Here is a 26,472-nt window from a genome sequence, read left to right as displayed (position 1 = left end):
AAAAAAAAGTTCCAACTGGTTTTACAATATTATAACCCGGTGAAGGCACTATTCGCTGAGCCATGTTACTACACAAAGGGATGAATAAGGAAGAATAAAAAGCAAACAATAGTTAAAGGGACTGTACAGTACTGGTTGAGGTAGGGATTCATGTTTTGAACATTCCTAAGTGAGATAATGAAAAGCCTCTTATGAAATATGAAAGCGCATGTAATTTTGAGAAGGATTCAACGTTTATTTGATGAAAATTGGTTTTCAAATGGCTGAGATATCCAAAAAAGTGCTAATAATAAAAGGCGACATGCCCCAACTTTATTAGTATCTCTTTGTTTCACCTTGTTTTTGGATATCTCAGCCATTTCAAAACCGATTTTCATCGAATAAACTTTTGATACCCATAGAACCGCATGCTCTTTGACATCTCATAGAGTGGTTTCTGAATATCTCACAAAACGTTAAAAGCTAAATCTTCACCTCGACCAGAACTGTACACACCCTTTAATACATACACACATGCTCGTCCGATATTTCCCTACGGTGGACCCTGCTTCTCTGCTTTTTCTGCTTACATACAAAATAAACGTCAGGAAGGGATTTCCCATTAAGAGATTACCGGAGAGATCAAAGGTTGTACACAATCACTTAACTATACACCGTGTGTACCAAAAGACACATGTTGATTCGTTTGTACAAAGTTATATCATTTTCTCGGTTACCGGTCTAGGCCGTTCTCGTACAGATTCAAACTCGTGAAACAGGTCCACGAGTTCGACCTCGGATCTTTACGTACTGTCTCCCAACCCTGGACTGGACCCTCGCTTCCGTGGTTCCCTGACTGCATTATACTACAGCCGAAACCTTGTCTGATTTATAGAGAAACTAGATACTATAAGCACATTCACATAGAACGGAGGACGATGGCAGAGCATAGATCTAGATACGGAAAAGGTAAGTACTGGATTTAGATTACAAATTCATTCACGGTTTTGAACTGGGTGAAACTTAATGTAAAGTGACCTGACATAGCTAGATCTAAGTACTAACAGTGTGCGTCGGAGAGGATACGCGTGTCTATGGGGGAAGACTAATCCTGTATATAGACACCCTATTGGAAACATCATAATCCAAAACGCATGCATGCACTTGACTGAGCATTCACGTTTATTTTACAAGAAGTAAAATAGGAATATCGATAACACAAATCATGAGAGGGTATAAATAACCGCATAATAGCTGCTGTGCAGTATACCACAGAATACGTTTCACTTTTACATTTACTGTTGTTTTACCGTGTTTTTGGTGTGTCTCGTCTGTTGTCTTCGCTGTCTTCGACAGAACTTGGGAGTTGTGCTCCGCCATTTTGAAGTCTGCATGAGAATGTTCCTTGTATTCAGTATAAAGTGCAAAGTTCATCATGTCTGTGCGTTCATTCAATGTGGAGACAAATCTATCATTAAACAAAATAATGACCTCGAAAGCACACAAGGGGCAGAAGGGTGAAGGCCATTACAGGAAAGGGCTCCAAACTTAAACTTGATTTGCTTCGATTTATGATAAATCATTGTGTGGCTAACATAATACCTATATGTGGCATATGTTTTGTGATATTTTTCAACTATTTTTCTTCAGATTACTTCAGGATCCGCCAATAAAAAAAAAAAAAAAAATCTAAACTAAGATTATGCCAACGACATAATCTGCCCATCACTGCATGCCACATTCTAATATGATTAACAATGACAAAGGTATGCACCGCGTTCCCCTGGAGTGAGCATAACTTGCATGTTTCCGTACAATGCCTTTTGTTCAGCATTACTTACTTTGGATTGGAGGTGGACGTTTGTAGTCCATGGGCCAGGCCAGATATTGGTACCATCTGAGGTGGCAAAACCTTTTTGGTGTCATTTTGTTTGTCGGGCATAGATATGCTTATCAAGCTATGATAGCATTTCCAAATGAGTAGCTTAGTCATAGTAGATGAATTTTTAACCAATTTGGTCTCGTTGCTATATCCCTATACTTCTGAATCGAAACTAACCGCTATACAAAGAAGAGCACTGTCTTCTGTATGTTCCATAGGAGCTGTAAAATGCAGCTCTATGGTATGTTCACAGGTGTTCTATTGTAAACGCGGTGCGCTTACTCTTTATTCAAGGCAGCGAAGGGAATATTCAAAGGTTATGAGGTCCACAGCGCTTAGTCTTTATTCTAGACGGCGAAGGGAATATCCAAAGCGTATGATGCAGTGTATATCCTTTTATCTAAAAACAGCAACAACAACAAAAGCAATTCCTCGTGAATTTTACCGTATCTTTCAATTATTTATCATTTTCCGGCGAAAACGCTACGGTGAAAACGCTGATACCACGCCAATGTCGCTTTATTTCCCTCTAACAATATAAGATACTGCATAAACAATGTACCGGTACACTACGATACATATATAATGAATGATATTGTAAATGAACAGAGTGATTTTTGTTTAAAACTGATGTATTTGTTGATAGGGTAGTATAAAAACAGTATAGATAATCCCTTTTATGAGGAACTTTAGATATGATAATGGTACATTGGTCTAGATAAAGAACTAAGCGCACCGCGTGACAGCTGTGGACATCATAACCCTTTGGATATTCCCTTCGCTGCCTTGAATAAAGACTAAGCGCACCGCGTTTACAACAAAACACCTGTGGACATACAGAAGGCAGTGCTCTTCTTTGTATAGCGGTTTAGTTTCGATTCAGAAGTATAGGGATATAAAAACGAGACCAAATTGGATAAAAATTCATTTATTGTGACTAAGCTACTCATTTGGACATGCTATCATAGCTTGATAAGCATATCTATGCCCGACAAACAAACTGACACCAAAAAGGTTGTGCCACCTCAGATGGTACCAACAACCCATTTTTCGGGTCTTGGCCCATGGACTATTGTTGGCGGACCCAGGTAATCTGTAGAGAGAAAAAAAAAGATAGAAGCAAACGTATTATACAGTAAATTGTATGCAGTGGCGTACCGTGGGTCAAGACATTGGGGGGGGGGGGCACCTCGTGGAAAAGTTATTTTGAGGGTGTGTATGCTTGTGCGTGCGTGCGTGTGTATGTGTGTGTGCGTGCGCTGTAAGTCTGCAAACTTAATGGGGACTACAATACATAACGGAATGTGATACATTCCACAGCGCAGTCATTGATCAACATTGTAAGTTTTCCTTACATGAATTATGGAATGACGATGTGAAAAGACAAATTACTGGCAGCAACATCAAGAGAATTGCATAACAATTAAATGCGAGCGAGCGAAGCGAGCGAGAATGATAATTATTTTGACATTTTACAGTCCCAAACTGCCGTTTGTGGCTTGTGCCGAAAGGGTGGGTTGGGTGGTGGCGCGTCGCGTTAAAGGGAACACCACCCTTCGTCCAAAGCCCCCCCCCCCCCCCCGGTTTTGCCGAAAGGGTGCGTTGGGAGCGTTGGGTCGCGTCGCGTTGACTGGAACCCCACCCTTCGTCCAAAGCCCCCCCCCCCCCGGTTTTGCCGAAAGGGTGCGTTGGTACTCTTTCTCATGTAATATTAAAAGACGAGTTTTGAATTTATATTTAACCTTCAAACAACCATTTCAAACTTTCGTCCGGATCGGTTTACACTCTATTACCACTTGGTCTACAGCCAGTTGGTCTAATAGACTGTTTAATATCAGTTGGTCTAATAACCAGTTGGTCTAGTCATCATTTCGTCCAATTACTGTTTGGTCTAATTGTTATTTGGTTTATTAGGTCAACAGTCAATTCGTCTAATGGTAGCCATTTGGTCTATTTTTGGTCTAACACCAATTTATATCATCAAATACCGATTTGGTCTATTATGAGTTGATCTAATTCCATTTCGTCTAATCATCAAATGGTCTAAAATAAAACCAAATTTGTCCAATATAAATTTGGTGTACACATCATTAATTTTGGTCCATTGCCCAGTTGGTCTAGCCTCTGTCTATCATCATTTAGTCTACACCCATTTAGTCTAATAGCCATTGATCTTATTGTCATTTGGTCTAATAGCCAGCCTCCTGGTCTAATCAGGTACCATTTGGTCCAATCATCGTTTCGTCTATATGACCAACTGGGTTATTATTTTATTATTTATTTTTTTTATTTTTTTTTATTTTTATTTATTTATTTATTTATTTATTTATTATTTTTTTTTTTTGGGGGGGGGGGCTTTTTCTAGGCTTGTGCCGAAAGGGTGGGTTGGGTGGTGGAGCGTCGCGTTAATGGGAACACCACCCTTTATAGTAATCAAACCAAATAACAATTAGACCAAACAGTAATTGGACGAAATGATGACTAGACCAACTGGTTATTACACCAACTGATATTAAACAGTCTATTAGACCAACTGGCTGTAGACCAAGTGGTAATAGAGTGTTAACCGATCCGGACCATAGCCTCTTTGAAATGGTTGTTTGAAGGTTAAATATAAATTCAAAACTCGTCTTTTAATATTACATGAGGAAAAAGTATACCAACGCACCCTTTCGGCAAAACCGGGGGGGGGGGGGGGCTTTGGACAAAGGGTGGGGTTCCAGTCAACGCGACGCGAGCCAACGCTCCCAACGCACCCTTTCGGCAAAACCGGGGGGCTTTGGACGAAGGGTGGTGTTCCCATTAACGCGACGCGCCACCACCCAACCCACCCTTTCGGCACAAGCCGCCGTTTGTAGCTATATTTTTTCGCTTTGGAAATTAGGGGGGCGCACCGGGCGCAACTGCTGGCAATGACTGGCAGCAACATCAGGAGAATGGCATAACGGTTAAATGCGAGCGAGCGAAGCGAGCGAGCTTAAGAATTTTGACATTTTACAGCCCAAACACTGCCGTTTGTAGCAATACTTTTTCGCTTTGGAAATTAAGGGGGGGGGACGCACCGGGCGCAGCTACTGGCAATTACTGGCAGTAACATCAGGAGAATGGCATAACGATGAAATGCGAGCGAGCGGAGCGAGCGAGTTTGAAAATTTTGACATTTGACACTTACAGTCCAAAAACTCCCGTTTCTGTACTTTTTCGCTTTGGAAATTAAGGGGGATGGGCGCATCGGGCACAACTGCTGGCAATTACTGGCAGCAACATCAGGAGAATGGCATAACGATGAAATGCGAGCGAGCGGAGCGAGCGAGTTTGAAAATTGTGACATTTTGCGGTCCCAAAACTGCCGTTTGTAGCGATATTTTTTTCGCTTTGGAAATTAGAGGGGTGGGGAGCGCCCGGTGCGCCCCTCCCCCCGATCCGCCACTGGTAGTCAAGGGTGTCGGTTTATGTTCATGATTGGGGGAGGTATGACCAACGAGGGGGCGTCGAAGTGACCAAGCGGGGGAAGGATGTCCAAAATCTGCACTTTAGAACATCCCCTAATTGTTTGTGTTTGTGTGTGTGTGTGTGTTTTTTTTTTATATACATGGAAAAGTTAGGAAATAGCCCAGGTCAAGTCTTATTATTGGCAATGCAAGGCATTTTAATATAGACTAGTATGTAAAGTAACACTGCAAAATCAATGATCTAGCTTTGATATAACGAAGCGTAAGGTTCAAAGGTGCACATCACATTGCGCAACATTGCAGCAACTCTTTTTGCCGTTCGGATGTTCTGAGTACACTGCGCACTTCCTGCTTATATTCCGAATGCCAACCAGGAATCACGCTGAATCACAATATTTTGTCGGCTCCAGGCTTTTTGAACAATGTTTCACACTATATTATACCCCTTTTATTATGGTTAAAAGAAATCTTAGAAAATATATCTGATTTCATGATCCCCCTTTCATGTCGATTTCAAAAGCAGTTTACTAACCCTTGAATTACCATTTCGGTAATTTTATTTTTCATTATTTTTTTTTACCAGCGGATTGGTCGCCCCCCCCCCCCCCCCCCCGTAGTTACGCCACTGATTGTATGGCACATAATCAATAGATTTACATTTGGCCACATATTTTACGTGATGATCAGGGTATATTGTAAATTAGTAGAGGTCAGCATGCGTTTGCATTGTGCGTATTGCACTTAAGTATCAAAGCGCAATGTTTATACACACATCATCATCCACTAAAAAGTGGGTACGTTTTTAATTGGTCAAATCCTATTACTTTTGTTGCCATCAAATAGCGTAGATTATCATCAGTGTATGATCCTAATGAATGCAGCCTACTCGAAAAATGTAATCTGTATAGAGCTCTGCGTTAACAAGTAATGAAACTAGAGTCATCTTGTTCCATTCCACACTTCATTTGCTCTTTGTCAATCGCCATGAAGGATTTAACGCAATTGTCAAGGTCACGGAGAAAGCGTTTTCTATTATAATAATCTAAAAGAACTGAAACGTTCGTTAATTCCTCAATGATTGTGACGTCATAAATTCATATCGAGAGTAGTCAACCTGGAAACAGACAAAGTTTCCTATTTCTTATCACCAAAAGGTTGTCTATACCGGACACCGATGGTGGTTGGACCCACACGTGAGGAGCTCGAAGAACTCTCTGTCGAGCTCGATCTCGGACTAAAAGGTAGCCCTGAGCTGCGGGACTACCAGTCCGCCATCGATGACATTGTGAGGGGGATCAACGAACTCGACGAGCTGGTAGAACCCACTACACTGGTCAAGTACCCACGGACTCCTGGTCAACGACCAAGTAAAGACAGTAATCCGCATAATGCTTGGTTAGCAACAGACTTTCTCTCTCTCTCAAAAAAAAAATAGAATGAAATGAATATCAGTCAGAAATTGTACTCTTGGTAACTGTAAATTGGTACTAAACACGAAGAAACACTCGTTAGTTGCAGTTACTAAAAGGGCCTGTTTTACCTTTGAGAGCAGTAATTTAAAAAATGTTCAAGATATCACTTTGATGCAAGATTTGTAGGTCAGTTGTATCACAAAACATCCTACCATATAAAGTTTTTGCAATAAAGCCTAAAATATAAGGAGATATCACTACTTTTCTCATTAAACCGTACCTGTAGACAGTTTAGTCTGCAAACATTTTTATTATAGCTACTAGTATTGTTCACATGTTGTATATTTAACAATACTTAACATCGATTATACTGGTTCAAATTTTTACATTGGTTGTTTCTATCCCTAACTCACATTTTAGATGTATTTTGAAGCTGTAATGATGGGTTTTTGTTTCATCTGCAAGGGTAAGTTATGCCTTTAAGGTTTGATATTCATGTGCAAAACGTAGTGGACAAATATATGCAAAAAATGTGCGCATTGTGGTGAAATGTTGATTTCCCTATAGCATATTTCCTTTTTTTTTTTTAGTCCTGGGGCATTAATAACAAGGAAATTTGAAAAAAAAAATATTTGAAGGATTTGTTTGGTCAACTGACGGATCTCGTACCCATCATGTGTCTAGTCTATTATCAATCGTTACTCGATGCTCGTTACTACTGTATAGGTATTATAAATCCACGATAACCGGGGCATCTAACGGGAAACTGTCGGGAAAGCGCGTCGCCATCAAGGACTCCATTGCGGTAGCAGGAATCCCGATGATGATGGGTTGCCACGCCCTCGAGGGCTACGTTCCAGACTTCGACGCTACGGTTGTGACTCGGGTGTTGGACGCAGGTTTGTGTGACTTGACTATTATTTGTAGAATGCAAAGAGCAAGCTTTTATTATGATTTTGATTTTGTCTTCCTTGGTTGGGTACTGTTTCACGCGATATTAGAGTGTTCAAGACTGATGAATTTGATAAAGTGCAATGCCGAACTTTAGCACCTGAATTGAAATGCATGAAATAACCAGAAATTACAAGTGTTCAACCAAGAATCATATGTTGATAAAAGATTGACTCAGTAATCGGTTCAATACCGGAGGCGCATTGTCTTACACGGATAGATAAGAATTTTGAAAGCTCTCTGAAGTATGTAAGATTCATAAGTGGCTATTTACAAAAGGTGGTTTTTTTTTGTAGTTTTCTTTCTCTTCTGCTATTTAAGTGTTCCAAACTTTGCCATGCATCATATAGAACCGCCGGCATAAAGATGAATAGAGATAAAAATAGATAGGCCCTATCATTTGCGCTCAGGACTCATACAGACAAAGGGGAATTATGGATAATTTCTTAGTAAGAGTTGAGGTGGTCGGTGAAAAAAAATGGCGACCGCGTGATCAAGTCCGTACGTGTGGGCAGGCTCTCACAATTTGATTTTCTCACCCTTTTGATTTAGTCTTAAAGACAAAACCAGTGTTTAAGTGTCCGTATAACATAACTTCAAGATGAGTTCGGATGCCAAGGCAAGAGATCCACCAAGTACCGAGAATTCGCCAGTGAAAAAGAAACCCTTGCTGGAGAAAATGGAGAGAGCTGCACCGCCGCAATCAGCTCACAGCGCGCCGGATGTTTCGGGCGCGGGTAAGCTCGAAGACTCGCTCACACCTCCAGCTTGGTTTCAAGCCTTCGAGGCGCGCCAGGAGACACGCTTTGCGACCGTGCTGTCTGAGTGCAGAGAAGAGCATGCGGCCATTCGTTTTGAGATGGGTGATCTGAAAGACGAGGTGGTCAAGCTGAAGGCTGCACTAGATGGAGCTCAGGATAAGATTGACGACTTAGAGAACCGCAGTCGTCGAAATAACATCGTCATCTGGGGTGCTCCTGAAGGAATTGAAGGGCGTGATTGTGCCAGTTTTGTGTCATCGCTGATTGGAGAGTCTGTGAAGAGAGAAGCTATACAGAGAGCACATCGAAGTGGGCAGCAGGCCAGACGGGCTGCCACCAGCAATCGCCCCCCGCCCAGACCGAGGCCCATCCACGTGGGCTTTGGATCTTTCCTGCAGAAGGAGGCTGCGAGGAAATCTCTTCTTGAAGCGTTCAAAGCAAAGTCCTACACCCATGAAGGGGTCACCTCGAAGATGTTTGTCTCCGATGATTTCTCAAAGAGGATCCAGCAACAGAGAAAGGAGAAGCTACCGAAGTTGAAAGAGCTGAGAGCCAAGGGTCAAAAGGCCTTTTTCATATACCCAGCTTCTATCAAAATCAGAAATGCGTCCGGGCAAATAGTAGATCCTTGATTGACTTTTTGTGAGCCCAAACATTTAGAACTCAAGACCAAGTTATGAAGAACAATATTTATAGCGTTCTATTGTTTAAGGGTGCTTCATTGGCATTGCGGAGTTTATTTCCCACAAAGGACAAATGAGAGTCCTGGACCGTTTGTTATCTGTTACAATTATAACGCAGAACTTTTCACTTTGTATTTGTTTACTTATGTTCAATTGTTGTTTAACATATATCGCCATGGTCAGTCGAGTGTTGAAATCACCACAAGTTTTATGTAAAAGTTGGAATATGTTGTCATTATCTTGTTTTGACAAGCTGTTGAGTATTTTTGTTTTGGGTATGGGGTAAAATATGATGTTACAAATAAGATCATTTAATTGTAGGGGTTTACAAGATAGTTTTAAGAGAAAAAAAGTGTTTAATCATTTTGCAAAAAAAAAAATACTGATATATTATTTTTACAAGAAATACATTCTGATAAGGGAAATGAAAATTATTGGTCATCACAGTGGGGGGGTCAGTCTTGGTTTTCTAGTTATACATCCAACAGCAGGGGGACCGCAATTTTGTTGAAGGCCGGTTTAAAAGCTACAGAAATATCATGCTGCAAAGATGCAGAAGGACGGTACATAATTTTAAAAGTGATTATTCAGAACATATCATATGTATTAGTTAATGTGTATGGTCCAAATAGGGACTCGCCTGAGTTTTTTGTCGACCTTTTTGGACAAATAGAGCAAATTGGTACCGCCAATTTAGTGGTTGCAGGTGACCTCAATGTCACTCTAGGCCCTTTGGACTATAAAGGCTCCAGTAAATGTCATTCTAATAAATTTGCTAAACAACAATTACATACATTTATGGAGGAATACAATTTGGTCGATTTATGGAGAAGGAATAATCCTGATACACCCAATTTTACCAGATACCAGAAAAACCCGGAAGTTTATTCTCGACTAGATTATATTCTGATATCTAATGATCTTGCTAGCAGTGCTAAGGATCCAGATATTTGTGTCGGTATAGATTCTGACCATAGTGTGGTTGGGTTGAAATTAGCATGTGATAGTACCCCTCGAGGCCCAGGATATTGGAAACTTAACTGTTCATATTTAAGGCATGATTCAGAATTTTGTTTGTTTATTAAAAGTAAAATAGATGATTTTAAAAGTAACCATGTGGGTTGTACCCAAAACCCGAATGTGATTTGGGATGCATTCAAATGCACAATAACAGGAAATTGTATGGAATACACTATAAGAAAGAAGAGAGCTATTCGCAAGGAAAAGAGTGATTTAGAAGCTGCAATTGGTAAAGTGAGGGAAGAAATTGCTTCTCAGTGTATGACCCATCAAAATGGTGGTTCTAATGACACCTCCCATGATTTATTGACTAAGTTAGAAGACCTGCAATTTAAATTGAATAAGATTTTGGACAATGAAACTGCCGGTGCAATTACACGGTCTAGAATAAAGTGGGCAGAATATGGAGAGAAAAGTTCTAAATATTTCTGCAATCTGGAGAAAAGAAATTTTGAGAAAAAGAATATTCGTCAAATAAAGGTGGACACAGGAAATATTATAAATAATCAAACACAAATTTTGGATGAATTGAATTTGTTTTATGCCAACTTATATAGCTCACAGGAGACTCCCCTTTCAAAACAAAAGGCTTTAGATTTTCTTGACAAGGTGGACATTCCCGTATTATCTAATGATCTCAAACCCATTTTGAATGATCCAATCACGAAAGCTGAAGTGTTGAATACGTTGAATACCATGAGTAAAAATAAGACTCCTGGATTAGATGGTCTACCAGTTGAGTTTTATGTTGTATTTTTTCATGATATAATAGATATGTTGTTAGATTCTTATAATTATTCTTTTGAAAATGGACTTTTGTCACCTTCACAAAGAAACGGGATAATCACATTAATTCCTAAGAAAGATAAGGATCCTTTGTTTGTTAAAAATTATCGACCTATTTCATTATTGACAACTGACTATAAATTGATAGCTAAGATTATAGGCAACCGTTTGAAAAAGGTGTTGGAAAACTTAATACACTCTGATCAGCAAGGATTCATGAGAGGCAGAAATATCAGTTGCAATATTCGAACAATTATTGATGTAATTGAATATGCTGATATGAATGATATTGATGGAACAATTTTACTGCTTGATTTTGAAAAAGCTTTCGACAGAGTGGAGCATAACTATCTGTTTGAAGTTTTGAAACGGTTTAATCTTGGGGATAATTTTATTCAGTGGGTAAAGACATTTTATAATCTGAGGACGAGTTATGTTTGTAATAACGGCTTTTTATCAAGGCCACTGTCTTTATCAAGGGGAATCTTTCAGGGATGTCCTATTTCTCCTCTGCTCTTCTTATTAGCAATAGAACCTTTAGCTATATCTATACGGAATAATGAAAATATTGAAGGTATTTCTTTTGATGGTTCGGTTAAAAAAATCAGCCAATTTGCTGATGATACTACTATTTTTTTGAATGGCAAGGGCAGTTCTTTCAATTCCCTCTTTGAAACATTACAAACATTTTCAGAATTCTCTGGATGTAAACTTAATATGTTAAAAACAGAAGCCATTCATATTGGCAGAATGAAAGACAGTGATTTTCAGCCTTTTAAATCTGAAGGTTTAGGTTGGCGTACCCAGTCATTTCAAACATTGGGTATTACTTTCTCCTTAAATGTAAAATCTCTTTATGAGTTGAATTTTGTACCAAAACTTCAGCAACTACAGCGTACTCTTAATTGTTGGAAACACAGAAGCCTGTCTCTTATTTCAAAAGATTACTGTGATCAAAACTATGGTTCTTCCTCAGTTATTGTACCTGTTTTCTGTACTGTGTATACCTATACCAAAATCTTATTTTAAAAAACTGAATGGAATTTTTTTTAAATTCATTTGGAATGATGGTAATGACCGGGTGAAACGGTCTATTCTCTGTAATGACTATGATCAGTGTGGTTTGCGCATGATAGATCCTGAGACCTATGCTAATGCCCAGAAAATGGTATGGGTGACCCATTTATTAGACCCCCAATATAACAGCCCGTGGAAATCATTAGAGGAACACTTTTTGATAAAATTTTTCCCAGATCAATCAGTGTTATGGAAAACTAATGCACCAGACAGTGTATTGAGCAAATTACATAATTGTCAGTTACAGGAAACTATAAAAGTTTGGTATTTGTATAGAAAGCAGTGTATTCTTGATACGAATTTGCAGAACTATCATTTACAAGAGTTTTTATGGTGGAACAAAGGTATCAGCTTAAAGCATAAATCGTATTTTTATTATCCGATTTGGCTAGAAAAGGGTTTAGTTGAACTTTCTCAGTTATACACTGGATCTAGGGTCAAGCTCTTTGAAGAATTAGTAATCGAATATGATATTCCAATCAGAGATCGAAGGAAATATGATTCCCTAATGAATGGAATCTTTTTACAGTGGTTTGACTTCCCCCAACAGAATGAGGATATTGGAAATTTGTATGATACAATTGTCTCACAATTACTGAGGGTAAAAAAAGTTCCACGTCATTCGTATAGTGTGTTGGGATGCGTTATGAATTCATGCAAGGCAGAAAATAGATGGAATGATGTATTTCAAGAGGAAGGAGAGGACTTAAAGGAGGTAGATTGGACTATTTATCATACCAACAATTTCAGATGTACAATCGAGACTCAGCTACGAGCATTTTACTTTAAAATGTTTCATAATGCAATAGGGATCAATAGTTTTCTTTTTAAGATTAAAAAGAAGAATTCACCAAATTGCTCTTTTTGCAATGAACATCCTGAAACTTTGGATCATTTGTTTGTCAATTGCCATAAAGTTAAACCGCTTTGGCATAATTTGATTTCTTTTATTTCAAAAGAAACCGGTATGAATGAGGATTTTTCATCATTTCATCTAATGTTTGGTATTGATGAGGAAACAAAACATAAAACATGTATCAATTTTCTGTTTTTATGTTTGAAGTATTTTATATATGTGTGCAAATTTCAAGATCGCCATCCAACTTTTGAGGCATTTCTGGTTTTTGTAAAAATGAAACAAAATATTGAAAAGAAAATTGCTGAAAAGAAAGACAAATTACCGAACCATTTGAATAAATGGACAATCCAACTTAACCCTCCATAATGTTTTTTTTTTTTTTTTATTGTACGCCCGTTTTATGTGATGATATATTGTAATATTTGATAATTTTATAAATAACACCCAATTCCCACAAGATATTGACAGCTGAAACTTCGGTATAACCAATATTCTGTATACTTAGCATGTGATTTGTTGACCTTGCTGACATTGACTTTATGTGTACCTTTTGTAAATAATGTAATTATGTTGTTTACCTGTTGGTTTACATCCAATAAAAAGTCATAAAAAAAAAAGAATTGAGGTGGTCAAAAAATGGAAAATAAATGTGCAACAAATAAATGTGCAACACCTATCTCTCCTTCTCAAACACATGCACTCACATACTAACATGCATACATGTTCTTCATTATGCATTGCATCTGGAATGAAGGTGGCGTCATTCTGGGTAAGGCTACAAGCGAAGACAACTGTGTTTCTGGGAGCAGCTATACTAGTGCGTTCGGACCCGTGTCGAATCCATACGACGATACGCACGTCGCAGGTGGATCGAGCTCGGGCAGCGCGGTATTGGTGAGTATTAGGCTGCGTTCACATAAAAGTATACTATTCGGGTATTCGGGGCTCGTTTTCGAGGGCACGCGAATAGCTTGAATCGAACGATAGGATTTCCTCACACCTGTTCTCATAAGAGGGCACTATTCGAAAGTACCGAATAGCTGCGAATAGTATAGAAAAGTGGGAATCGAGCTTGTTCGATTTTCTTGCAGCGTATACCGTCTCTCGTTTATGAAATAATGACAATTTTGGTCTGGATTTGCCATTTAGCAAAAATAAGCATGTAGACTGACGTTCTGATGCAGTTTAGAAATTGTTAATAAGATTTGCTGGGATGTAGGAGGAAGAAATCCTCACTGCATGGGATGGTGAGTTGACGGTGCGGGTGATGGTGTACTCGGTGCCCGAATAGCGAATAGCGAATAGCGAATAGCGAATAGCGAATACCGAATACTTCTATGTGAACGCAGCCTTATGGGAATGGAGAAAACTAGCTAGAGAACTCCATGTCGCTGTCTGTGTGGTTTATCTGAAATAGACGAAGAGCTTTGACTTTCGCGTCCTTCGCAAATGGGATGGTGTCACCCTGTCCCGAAATTGGCACAAGATGGCTATACGAATATGACACTTTATTTTATCATTTTTTTTTTGCGCGAGGTTAGCTCCGAATTGATAGTCAAAAGTCAATCAAGAGCCGAAGCAAGTACCAAATAACCTACAGAAGGAGGTATGGCTGTCTAATAGAATTGAAGTCAAATTTGTTCTCCTCTCTTTCTTCTTTTTCTCTCTTTCATCTCTCACTCTTTTGTTCTTTGTTGGTTTGTGCATGCACGCATGTTGTGTGTGTGTGTGCGTGTGCGTGTGTGTGTGTGTGGGGGGGGGGGGCTTCTTTTTCGAGAACGTACCCCACCACAAGCTTCTGCCTTTTCGTAGTTTGCTTCCCCATACATTATTCTGATTTTCAAATATAGATATGACATGTTCTGTAGGCTTATTGAAGTTTACCAGTATTCTTTATAAACGGCAATGAACGGGGTTTTCAGTTTTTTATGACTATAGTTGGTAAGATGTATTGATGATTGTATGTTACGATTGTAATTAGTGGAAAACTTTTATAAATTAAATGTATGAATGAAATGAAATGAAATGAAATGAAATGAAATGAAATGAAATGAAATGAAATGAAGTCAGTATGAATCCAGACACGACAGCCATGCGTTGACATAAGTTAGACATCACTTGGTGCGGATATTCCCCAAACATGCGCCAAATGAATGAATGTCTCGAGAAGTATACGCAAACAATTCGCTAATACGTCGATAAATGATCGGACGAACGTCGCTACATGCTTTCATGGACCGTATACAAGACATTATCCAAACTGTCGGAATCTGTTTGGGGTTTCACGAAGATTTTGCGAACATCGCGCACATCTTTGAGTAAGTCGTGCGCATATGACGAAGCTTTTGGTACATTTTCGAGATCAAATCATGAGCAAGTCACAATCCGGGATCTGGAAATGTTCGCAAGAAGTTTCAAATTTTTTTCAGCTCCCACCAAACTAAAAAACGACACCAGCGAACAGTTGACTACACATCCAAACCACGGGCCCGGTTTGGCGATATTTTACGCTTATTTTAAAAACTTAGAATACGAACATGACGAACGACGAACTTTGCCATTTTTCCGATATTCGCATCCTTGTCAATTCGTTCGCGTGCCCCGTGAAAACAGCTCTTCGTGCACTCGTCACACTGTCCCGAAATTGAGCAAAAATGAACACACGAAAAAGAAAATGTTCAAATTCAGCTCTGATCGTGTAACTTCTGTCATTCAAGGCACCTTATAGCCATCGTATGACCGCCGATGGAGTTTCTCCTGCTCCGGCAGCAACCTCGTGAGGGGCAGCGAAATCTTTGGCAACCAAAAATTAGCGCGAAGATCTTGCGATGGTTCATCTTGTAATAAAGATTCACATCTTCGTGTAGCTGTCTAGTGTGGTACTAGAGTGTCATCGTGTGACCTGCATAGGCATCGTATTTGCTTCGGCTCTTTAGTGGCTCTGAAACAAGTTTGGTGTCAATCTCGTGCGAAATTGAAAAGTTCATATTCATATGGCTATCGTGTATAAATTTTGGGACCGTATAACATAGCCTTGAGTAGACATGGTAGAACAGAATTGATGTCAATAATAACAAGGGAAATTCATTGTCACTAATTTTCTTCTTACACACTCTGGAAACCTGGGGGGCATTTCATGGAGCGTTTTGTCAGATATTTCGTCTGACAAAATGTTAAAAGCTACTGAAATCCTTGCATCTGATTGGCTGGGAGCAAATTTGTCCGACAAGTTGTCGGACAAAAATGCTTCATGAAATGCCCCCCTGATCCTTTTGAATCGACACTCCCGATGTTTCTGCTAAAGCTTAGCCAACAATGGCAAAGTTAAGTTTTCAAGTTTGTTGTTCAATTTGAACATGGAACTGCATGATGGAGACTCCAAATATTCTTCAAATTTGTAAAAAAAAGAAAAGAACATGAAATTATTTTTTACCCGAAAGCCCGGACTATTGCGGTAAATGAATACAATTAGCGACGTTCACTCTAATGTTTTCAAATCAGTGACAACTCGAGATACTAAAAGATATGTCGTGGAATGTTTTTTCTATCGTTAAAAAGAATGGGAGTAGCCGACCTTATGAAATGATGATTAATCATATGGGACCAATGCGTTTATCAAGATTTTAATAAGACATATGATCATACACACATGAGAACAAAATGGTACCAACTTTTTATTGGTAATAGCGAATTTCTGGGATGAGAATCAGTGTGATCCGTATAGTCGCATGCTATCATAAGATGGAACCCTTTCACATTGCCGTCGATGACAATCCTTTACATTCTGCAGGTTGCAAAAAACGAGGTCGATCTGGCCATCGGTGGCGACCAGGGAGGCTCAGTTCGGATCCCGGCAAGCTGGTGTGGATTGGTGGGACTGAAGCCAACTTTTGGACTGGTCCCCTACACCGGTGCAGGTTCGGGGGAGCTGACGCTCGATCATCTTGGTCCAATTACTAGGAGTGTCGAAGACTGCGCATTGATGTTGGAGGTAAAGTGGCAACCATGAAGTGAAATAAGATCTTGTGTATAATCATTGTCATGTTGTGCCTGATTTCACTAATACTACATATAATGTATTAATAACTCCTGATTCATCCATGCTAAGGCCGTCATCCAAGTTAAATCCAAGTTATAGTTAAAATCTCCTCTCTGAAATAAGTGTCAAATCTAAGACATTTGGTGATAGGGCTTTTGAAAAAATGGCACCATCATTTCTGAATGATCTCCTCAGTATCAGATGCATTACAGATTTTGATAAATGCAAATCTGTGTTAAATACTCATCTTTTTGATCACGTGTTGATAACTGTTGATTATATGTGAATAGAGAAATATTTGAAAGATTTTGTTTCCATTTGTACACGCGTAGAGACTTACAGTGTTATCCGTTCTAAGAACTATTACAACTATTATTATTACTATTGTTATTATTATTACTATTATTGTATCAAACATACGCATATTTTCAGTGCACAGGAATAAGATATTGGAGTTGGTGATACTGCACGTTTCCAGAATCTTGCTATACAATGTAGGCCTACCCACATGACCCATGCACAGTACGTATAATGTGTTAGTTAATTCATATATTTGTTTGTATTAATCTTTTTAAACATATATTAGACATTTAAATGTATTCTTGATATCATTTACATATGAACATGTTCTTTCCCTTGTATGTCAACAGGCCATTGCAGGTTATGACGACGGTAGAGACCCGAGGCAGCCGTGCAATATCGATGTGCCAAATTACACAAAACATGTAAGAAATTCTTGATCATGAGTATGTCCCTCCTTTGCAAAAACATGTGGGGAAAGGGACGTTCTGAATTCTAGCTATTTAGAAACAATTTATATATATTAATGCTGACTGGCATTGTTGTAATTTTGTGACATTTTTATTTCATTATATCATTGTAAAGCGTCACAAAGGCAAGGTGAATGAACTCCACTAAACATTTTTTATTCAAAAAAAAAAATTGAGATGAGAACATAATCATGAACGAATGAATGCAGAGTATGGCTTGGAGTACTAAGTGTACGAGTGCGTGATAATGCGTTTCTTCCGAAATCTCATACCATCCTTTGCTCATGATATCTATCTTATGTGAATATGCAATGAAAATATGCACTTTTCGTGCCGATTATTTTTCTGATGGTTGCCAAGAATTAGCATGCCTTCATGTCAACGTAAACAAAGATGAACAGCGGAATTTTCTTGTCATGATATTTGAGAAGGAACAACTGATTTTCACTTGTATTTGTTTTGGGGGACACTTGGGAACACTCAGTGAGGGTAGTTCAATTCAACTCAGATTGAATGCATTCAAAGAAAGCCATTCAATCTTATTCAAACGCGTCTTGTAGATACATGGTTGGTACCACATCTCGCCTATAAGCACGAGAATTATGAATACACTAATTTCTTCCTGCCAAATTGCTTTAATATGCAGCCGATCATATTAATGAACAATATATACGTATATATTTCCGTACCTTTTCATTGTTTTATCCAGCTGAAAGACATGAAACCCGAAACGATATCTGTCGCCGTATTGAAGGAGGGCTTCGGACAAGATTGTTCTGATCCCGCCGTCGATCGAATCGTAACCGATACCATTGATCGATTTGCAGCAGCGAGTGGTGCGACGGTTTCACCAACATCGATGCCTCTTCACAGATTCGGTATTTTGTTTTCTTTTATGATACATTTGATAATGTTTAGAATATCCAGTTGAAATCTCACAAACTTTTGAACATCTGTACAACAAACTTGCTATTGCTAAAAAGGAAGAAGAAATTTGTTAATATGTTAATATTGTTATGTTATCATGTTGATATTTCAAATATTGTTCTACAGTAGTTGTGAGCGTGCAGGAATGCAAACAGAGTTTCGTCATCTTTAGAAAAAAAAAATATTCATGATTGTTCATATACCATAATTATAGGACATTGTAACCGCTATAACTGTTGTGAAATATGATATGAAATATCAGGTATACTTCTCCCCTATGCTATGTCCTATTTTGATTAAACTATGGGTGTTTTTCAATCCCTCTCTGTTTTCTCAGAGTCATCTTGAGTGAATTTGCCTCATGACCAAGGATTTTCTTAAAGGGGAAATCCAGTCCAAATATAAGTTAGTCTGATAAGAAAGGGTAAAATATAACGAGTTCAACGGTATATAATTTGATCGAAATCGGATGAAAAATATGGAATTTATGACATTTCGAAGTTTCGCTAACAGTTCTTGAACAGTCAAAATGAATATGCAAATGGCAAAAACATAATGATAAGCAAGTCATTCCCTCAGAACTCACCATATAATTTTTGCACAAAAATTTTGACATTTCCAGTTTTTCATTCAAATTCAATTATGCCCGAGGCTCAAATCCTTATACATGTATATCTAACTGATCAGTATTCTGAAGTTATTCAACCAGGAAAAACTTCGTGTTTCAGACTTCAATGACAGAAACATTTAATTTATGTCCTTTTTTTGGTACACGATCAATGGAAAATTGTGAGGGTATGACATGGTTAACTCACTCATTTGCATATTCATATCCACTGTACAAGAACTGTTTCGCAGAAATTAGCAAAACTTCAAAATGTCACAACTTCCTTATTTTTCATCCGATTTCAGTCAAATTTTCACCCTTGAACTTGTATGATTTTACTCTTTTTATCAATTAATTTGTAGTTGGACTGGATTTCCTCTTTAATCGTGATATCACTGAATTTTTAGGACGTTCTGCCGAAATTAACCTCACCATGATCATATTCGTGTGTTTTGTTTTTGATTTTTTGGTTTTTGTTTTTTAAGTTGGGTTAAGAAAGAAGTTGTTGGTTTTATATTGCTGAAAGGTGTACACACCGGACAGAATTCAGACTTAGCCTTACCTACCTATCTATCTATCCTTCTGCTGTTCACTGTGTAGTAATGTCAGTGTTATATACATTTATTTTACTGAATTCTGTTCACAGGCAGACAACTAGGACTGCCAATTACTATAATTGGAGGGTTAGATTGTGCCATGAACTCAGGAGGTAGGTATCTATACTTTTGTCCGAATAGATGCAGCTTGTGTTTTTGTCCTCTCCTGCAAGACTCTGAAATTTTCAGAAATTTGTCTACAATTTAATGTTCATCAAAATTGATCAACATCAAAACTTAGATCTCATCATCCATGGGTGTCACCAGGGGGGGTGCGTTGGGTGCGAACGCACCCCCCTTCAGACCCTTTAAAAAAAAAAAAAAAAAAAAAAAAAAAAAAAACCTTCAGTCTGCGAGCGACCTCAACGCCGGATGATTATTATTTTTTTTCTATTTATTTCTTTTTGAAATTTTGCATCGGGGACAAAAACAAAAACAAAAAAGAAAAAATCGTGTGCAAAAGCAATTCGCACCCCTGGTTCTGGCAGCACTGATTTTACACATAATTATCTACTATAGTACAAGTGTATTCTATACAGTGTTGACTATGTTATACATATATTTTGGACATCCTTCCCATACTTGGTCACTTCGACGCCACCTCGCTGGTCATACCTCCCCCAGTCATGAACATAAACCGACACCCTTGACTACCAGTGGCGGATCCAGGGGGAGGGGCGTACCGGGCGTCCCCCCCCCCCCCCCCGCCTCCTCTTAATTTCCAAAGCGAAAAAGTATAGCTACAAACGGCAGTTTTTGGACTGTAAAATGTCAAAAATTTTCAAGCTCGCTCGCTGGCATTTAGTCGTAATGCCATTTTCCTGAAGTTGCTGCCAGTAATTGCCGACAGTTCCACCCGGTGCGCCCCCCCCCCCCTTACTGCAAAGAAATATAGCTACAAACGGCAGTTTTTGGACTGTAAAATGTCACAATTTTCAAGCTCGCTCGCATTTAAATTCTCCTAATATTGCTGCCAGTAATTGCCAGCAGTTGCGCCCGGTGCGCCCCCTCAATTTCGAAAGCAAAAAGAGATATAGCATCAAACGGCAGTTTTGGGACTGTAAAATGTCAAAATTTTCAAGCTCGCTCGCATTTAATCTTTATGCAATTCCCCTGATGTTACTGCCAGTAATTGTCTGCAGTTGCGCCGGTTGCACCCCCCCCCCCCCTTTAATTTCCAAAGCGAAAAAATATAGCTACAAACGGCGGTTTTTCTACTGTAAAATGTCAAAATTTTCAAGCTCGCTCTCTTCGCTCGCTCGCATTGAATCGTTATGCAATTCTCCTGATGTTGCTGCCAGTAATTGCCAGCAGTTGCGCCCGGTGGCATGCGCTCCACCCCCCTTAATTTCCAAAGCGAAAAAATATGGCTAAGAACGGCAGTTTTTGGACTGTAAAATGTAAAATTTTCAAGCTCGCTCGCATTTAATCGTTATGCAATTCACCTGATGTTGCTGCCAGTAATTGCCAGCAGTTCCGCCCGGTGCGCCCCCTCCTTTAATTTCCAAAGAGAAAAAATATGGCTAAGAACGGCAGTTTTTGGACTGTAAAATCTAAAATTTTCAAGCTCGCTCTCTTCGCTCGCTCGCATTTAATCGTTATGCAATTCACCTGATGTTGCTGCTAGTAATTGCCACCAGTTCCGCCCGGTGCGCCCCCCTCCCTTGATTTCCAAAGCGAAAAAATATGGCTAAGACCGGCAGTTTTTGGACTGTAAAATGTAAAATTTTCAAGCTCGCTCGCATTTAATCTTTATGCAATTCACCTGATGTTGCTGCCAGTAATTGCCAGCAGTTCCGCCCGGTGCGCCCCCTCCCTTTATTTCCAAAGCGAAAAAAATATGGCTAAGAACGGCAGTTTTTTTACTGTAAAATGTCAAAATTTTCAAGCTCGCTCTCTTCGCTCGCTCGCATTGAATCGTTATGCAATTCACCTGATGTTGCTGCCAGTAATTGCCAGCAGTTGCGCCCGGTGGCATGCGCTCCACCCCCCCCCCCCCTTAATTTCCAAAGCGAAAAAATATGGCTAAGAACGGCAGTTTTTGGACTGTAAAATGTAAAATTTTCAAGCTCGCTCGCATTTAATCGTTATGCAATTCACCTGATGTTGCTGCCAGTAATTGCCAGCAGTTCCGCCCGGTGCACCCCCCCTCCCTTAATTTCCAAAGAGAAAAAATATGGCTAAGAACGGCAGTTTTTGGACTGTAAAATCTAACATTTTCAAGCTCGCTCTCTTCGCTCGCTCGCATTTAATCGTTATGCAATTCACCTGATGTTGCTGCTAGTAATTGCCACCAGTTCCGCCCGGTGCGCCCCCTCCCTTGATTTCCAAAGCGAAAAAATATGGCTCAGAACGGCAGTTTTTGGACTGTAAAATGTAAAATTTTCAAGCTCGCTCGCATTTAATCGTTATGCAATTCACCTGATGTTGCTGCCAGTAATTGCCAGCAGTTCCGCCCGGTGCGCCCCCTCCCTTTATTTCCAAAGCGAAAAAATATAGCAACAAACGGCAGTTGTTTTTTTTTTGTTTTTGTTTTTTTACTGTAAAATGTCAAAATATTCAAGCTCGCTCGCTCCGCTCGCTCGCATTAATTGTTATGCCTTTCTCCTGATGTTGCTGCCAGTAATTGCCGGCAGTTGCGCTCGGTGCGCCCTCCCTCCTTTATTTCCAAAGCGAAAAAATATAGCTCTAAATGGTAGTTTTTTTTTTTTTTACTGTACAAGATGAAATCCTAGCTACGCCGGTGCCCTTTCCCCGCTTGGTTTCCCTCAACAACAGTAAAAGTCTAGGGATTGAGAGCTTCCTATATTTCAAATGTCTGTCAAAAAAAAAAAAAAAAAATCTCGTTACATTAGGGTCAAAACGCACCCCCTTTGAAAAAAAGCTGGTGACGCCCCTGTCATCCCGGTTTTGGGAAGATGGATAAAGTATTCAATATGTCAAGGCTGACAATTCAACATGAAGAGTAATTATTCATATATGATACACGTTGCTAGTAAAATCGCACCACTTTGTTTAGTTTTGTTCTTTTATTTTCGGCAGTCAAAGTTTCCAAGTTCTCCTATTGGTTTAGGGAAGATGTTTAATTCATAAAAATGGTAATTCTAGAGTAATTATGTATAGTGCTGCCTGAATTTGGTTTGAGTTTGATATTGTCAAAAACTGGTACTTCGGCCCCAACTCAGTCAAAATGATGCCGACAGTGTAACAGTGGCATTTACTGCATTTCAATATTAGACGCAGAATCAACTAACATCATGTTTACATGAAAACCTGTTCGTATCTTTTTTGTTGATTTATTTGTTTGTTTGTTTGAATATCTTATGAAACTCCATACAATGATGTGCTTGATTTACTATCCGATACTTTATGTTCCCAGAATGCTTGTAAGACAATCTATGCAGTCATTCAGAATGTGATATATTTTCTGCTGTACAGTGATGTAACACAATTGCCCTGTAAAAATTAGATTTTAGTATATAGTTATAAAGACAGTTCTGAAGGCATAGAATGCTAAACCTCTTCGTAGGTGCCGGACTGCATCACACGGGTTATTATCCAACCAGCATGATGAAGATTTTGGCGACGCAGTTTCAGCAGCACAAGAGTAAACTCGCCCCATTGAACAAGGTATAGTGTATGGTGTGTCTCGTTCAGTCTGCTTCACAATAGCGTAATGATAGTTCGTAGTACTAAAAGACATAAATAGAATGGAGTTTATTGCATTATCAGTAAGATCTCGCAAGTTAGGAACATATGAAATGAAAAATGTCAATCTGCAAATTTTTCATCCAGACACTTTCGTCTATTTCATTGATCACTTCTTTTACGGAAGAGACCCAGCCATTCAAAGATTAAAGCTACTTTAAAACCTATGCAAAAAATAATCACTCAGTGTAACACCCTTTTATCTCTTTGAATTTCGAAAGATCAGAAATCTGATGTCATGAGTTGTTGGAGAGAGTTTTGTGAGAAAAAAACATCTTCATGAACAGGTTAATATATCTATTTTGTGATACAATTTCCACTCACCCATCTGATTGTGTTATATTGATGTACATGTATCTCTATCATTGGAAAAAATAATTCGCCCTTCGCATTACGTGGCACTACACAAACTTGTTTGCAACCACATGCATACAGCTCCTGTTTCTATCTGGAACGTATCTGAAGAGAAACTACTGCTCCCTCTACGGCAAAGCACAAAATCTTCGTCAGCTCTTGACGCAGCAGATGGAGGAAGCGCTACAGGGTCACGATGTGATCGCCATGCCAACCATTCCTTTCACCGCTCCCAAGATACCCTCAGGGGAAGCAACAGAAAAAGGTAACCAATCGCGCAGTTCCCAATGATGACCAAACGTAGACATTTCCGGAGTGAAGAAAATACCGGAAAAATTTTGCTTATTAAAATGATTTCATAAGGTAATATACTAGTATTTCTCCGCAGATCATCAATTATTTATTTGTTGGTTGGTTGTTGTTGTTGTTGTTGTTCTTTTTTCTGTAGTCAGAAACCAAAGAAAGACAGTGTTAAAAAGTCAACTCACTCGTGTGCTACTCCTATGCTTGGAGCGGCACATATAAAGTGAGTTGATTTATTAACATTTTTTTTTTCTTTTGTTCTAGCAAGGATTTATCAGTCTACACATGGACATGTGAATTTGATTCGACTTCATTTTGACATAGCTTTTTCAGTCCCGGAAGGGAAGCTGTGTGGAAATAAGGACATGATACATATCTAATTCCAAAAATTCTCAGAAAAATGACGCATGTCTAATTCCCACAAAGGTGCCCCAAATATCCCTACATATTTACTGATGCCTAAATCATATGCAAATGCCAACCTCTTGATGAAATGGAACAAATAACTATTCTACAGACAACAGCTATGAATGATTTAAATTATCTTACTTTTATAACATGATAATGATGATAATGATGATAATAATGATAGTATTAATAATAATAATCATAATGATAATAATAACAATATTTCAGCAATGTAATATCAACATCTAAGATGTCCTCTCAGAAGCACTGTTTTTCAAGCAGGAAAACACTTCCATCAACCCTTTCATAACCCTATAAGGGCCCAGTAATGCTGCACACCCACTCACATACCAATACATCTCAGAGCTCGATCTTAATGAAATAGATGCAGAATGGATATTGACAACGTATTATTCCTTGAAGTGATTCTTATGTTCACAAGAAGTGAAATTAATAGACTTTGCGATCACTATTACAGTAATAGTAGTAGCAGCACACGTATCGACATATCTGTTATTCTTTTTTTTTTCCTCATTGCCACTATCAACATCACCATCATTCTCAAATTTCTCCTGTTTTTCATGGCAGAAATTTTAGAAGTGAGCAACAACATGCTGACCAACGTCAAAGTGAGCAACCTGACGGGCCACCCTTCTATCACCATCAACGTTGGTTTAGTCGGCGGGCTGCCAGTGGGTCTGCAGCTCACGGGGAAGAAATTCGGCGAGCTACGTCTCCTGCAGATTGCGCAGGCCTTCGAGGAATTCGTTAATGCGCAGCCAGAGCAGGACGCGTGACGGACGGAGATTTTAGTACCAGTAGAAACGCCGTCGACGCGTAAATTAGCCTATATGACGCACATATTATTGCTGTCATTACTGTTACAGTATTGTAATCAAACCGATTGTTTTTTAAGGGAGATTAACTCATATCAGTAATTACAGTAATGGCATAGTCTTGCCTACTTGAAGAGAAAGACAGTAAGTGATCGCAAAATGGCACAGAATTATACATGTACACCATTTCGAACAAGGTGAAAGATATCTAGATGTCATATTTAGTTCTAATCACCTCATTGAACATAGCGTTTCATCTTTCACCGAATTCGAAATGTCGTTCACTGCACCAATAGGAGTGTAGACCTACCAGCGACGTCACTGTGCGCGATCCAAAACTGCTCGATGGCATCTGTACGCTCTTGATTTGGAATGTGTTCGGTGTACTAGCTTAACTAGCAAAACCAATGTCATATGATAAGCAGTCAACAAATCGGCTAGTAGGAATCGTTTCGATGTTTTATCCTACTTCCCTAGACTGCAATCGTCTTTCTGTGAATTGAAATACTGTACATTGTCAAACTCTAAACGCCATTTCGAGTGGATTACAGCTGCGATATGAATTTGCGCATGTGCATACAGTATTTGTCCTCTTTGTTTGCTGCTTGATCTGGTGATATTTTGTCACACTCTCTCCTCTCTAAATCCTCCTCCACTCCCTCCCTATCTCCATCTCTCTCTCTCTCTCGCTTCCTTCCCCCCCCCCCCTGTCTCTCTCCCTCTCTATGAGACAGTGTGAAGCATGTGAAAGACATCAAAATGACGTCATTACGTTTCAGTCCACTCGGTCGTCGCGATCGGCCTCGAGGTCCTTTGTGGATCCATACAGATAAATGGGAGGAATGGATTGCGTAGGAAAAGATATTCCTGTTTTGATAATGCCATACTTTAATGATAGAGTGACAGGCTTAGATAAACGTCATCGACTTGAGAGTGCTGGATTTGCAGCGGTCAGATAATCTGAATGATTGGGGGAGCATCGATATCTGAAGGAGGGTTACATTCTACAGGTGTTCGTTTTGTTTTCTGGTTTGGGGTTAGTTTCTCTGCATGAAAGTCTGT

General features: G+C 39.2%; 1 protein-coding gene across 1 annotated transcript; it reads left to right on the top strand.

Annotated features, from left to right (window-relative positions):
• The first annotated feature begins 813 nt into the window (after nt 1-813).
• On the top strand, nt 814-25,371 carry LOC139708366 (amidase-like). Its single transcript, XM_071620321.1, has 11 exons — nt 814-948; nt 6,468-6,708; nt 7,452-7,624; nt 13,617-13,756; nt 16,653-16,853; nt 17,552-17,626; nt 18,381-18,549; nt 19,852-19,914; nt 23,331-23,431; nt 23,945-24,128; nt 25,163-25,371. Exons 1-11 carry the CDS (start codon nt 918-920, stop codon nt 25,369-25,371), a joined length of 1,587 nt encoding a protein of 528 aa, XP_071476422.1. The 5' UTR covers nt 814-917.
• The last annotated feature ends 1,101 nt before the right edge of the window (nt 25,372-26,472 follow it).

Source organism: Diadema antillarum, unplaced genomic scaffold (assembly GCF_040938485.1).
Source record: "Diadema antillarum isolate AM-2024a unplaced genomic scaffold, OU_Dant_1.0 seq00001329_RagTag, whole genome shotgun sequence".
Classification (NCBI taxonomy): Eukaryota; Metazoa; Echinodermata; class Echinoidea; order Diadematoida; family Diadematidae; genus Diadema; species Diadema antillarum.
This window is presented reverse-complemented; position numbering and strand designations above follow the sequence as displayed.

Excerpts from the sequence above, each read along its gene's own strand:
- LOC139708366 (XM_071620321.1), top strand. The coding sequence starts at position 918 with ATGGCAGAGCATAGATCTAGATACGGAAAAG. Across the intron at positions 23,432-23,944 it reads AACTCGCCCCATTGAACAAG|CTCCTGTTTCTATCTGGAAC; the intron begins GTATAGTGTATG and ends ACATGCATACAG. Across the intron at positions 24,129-25,162 it reads AGGGGAAGCAACAGAAAAAG|AAATTTTAGAAGTGAGCAAC; the intron begins GTAACCAATCGC and ends TTTTCATGGCAG.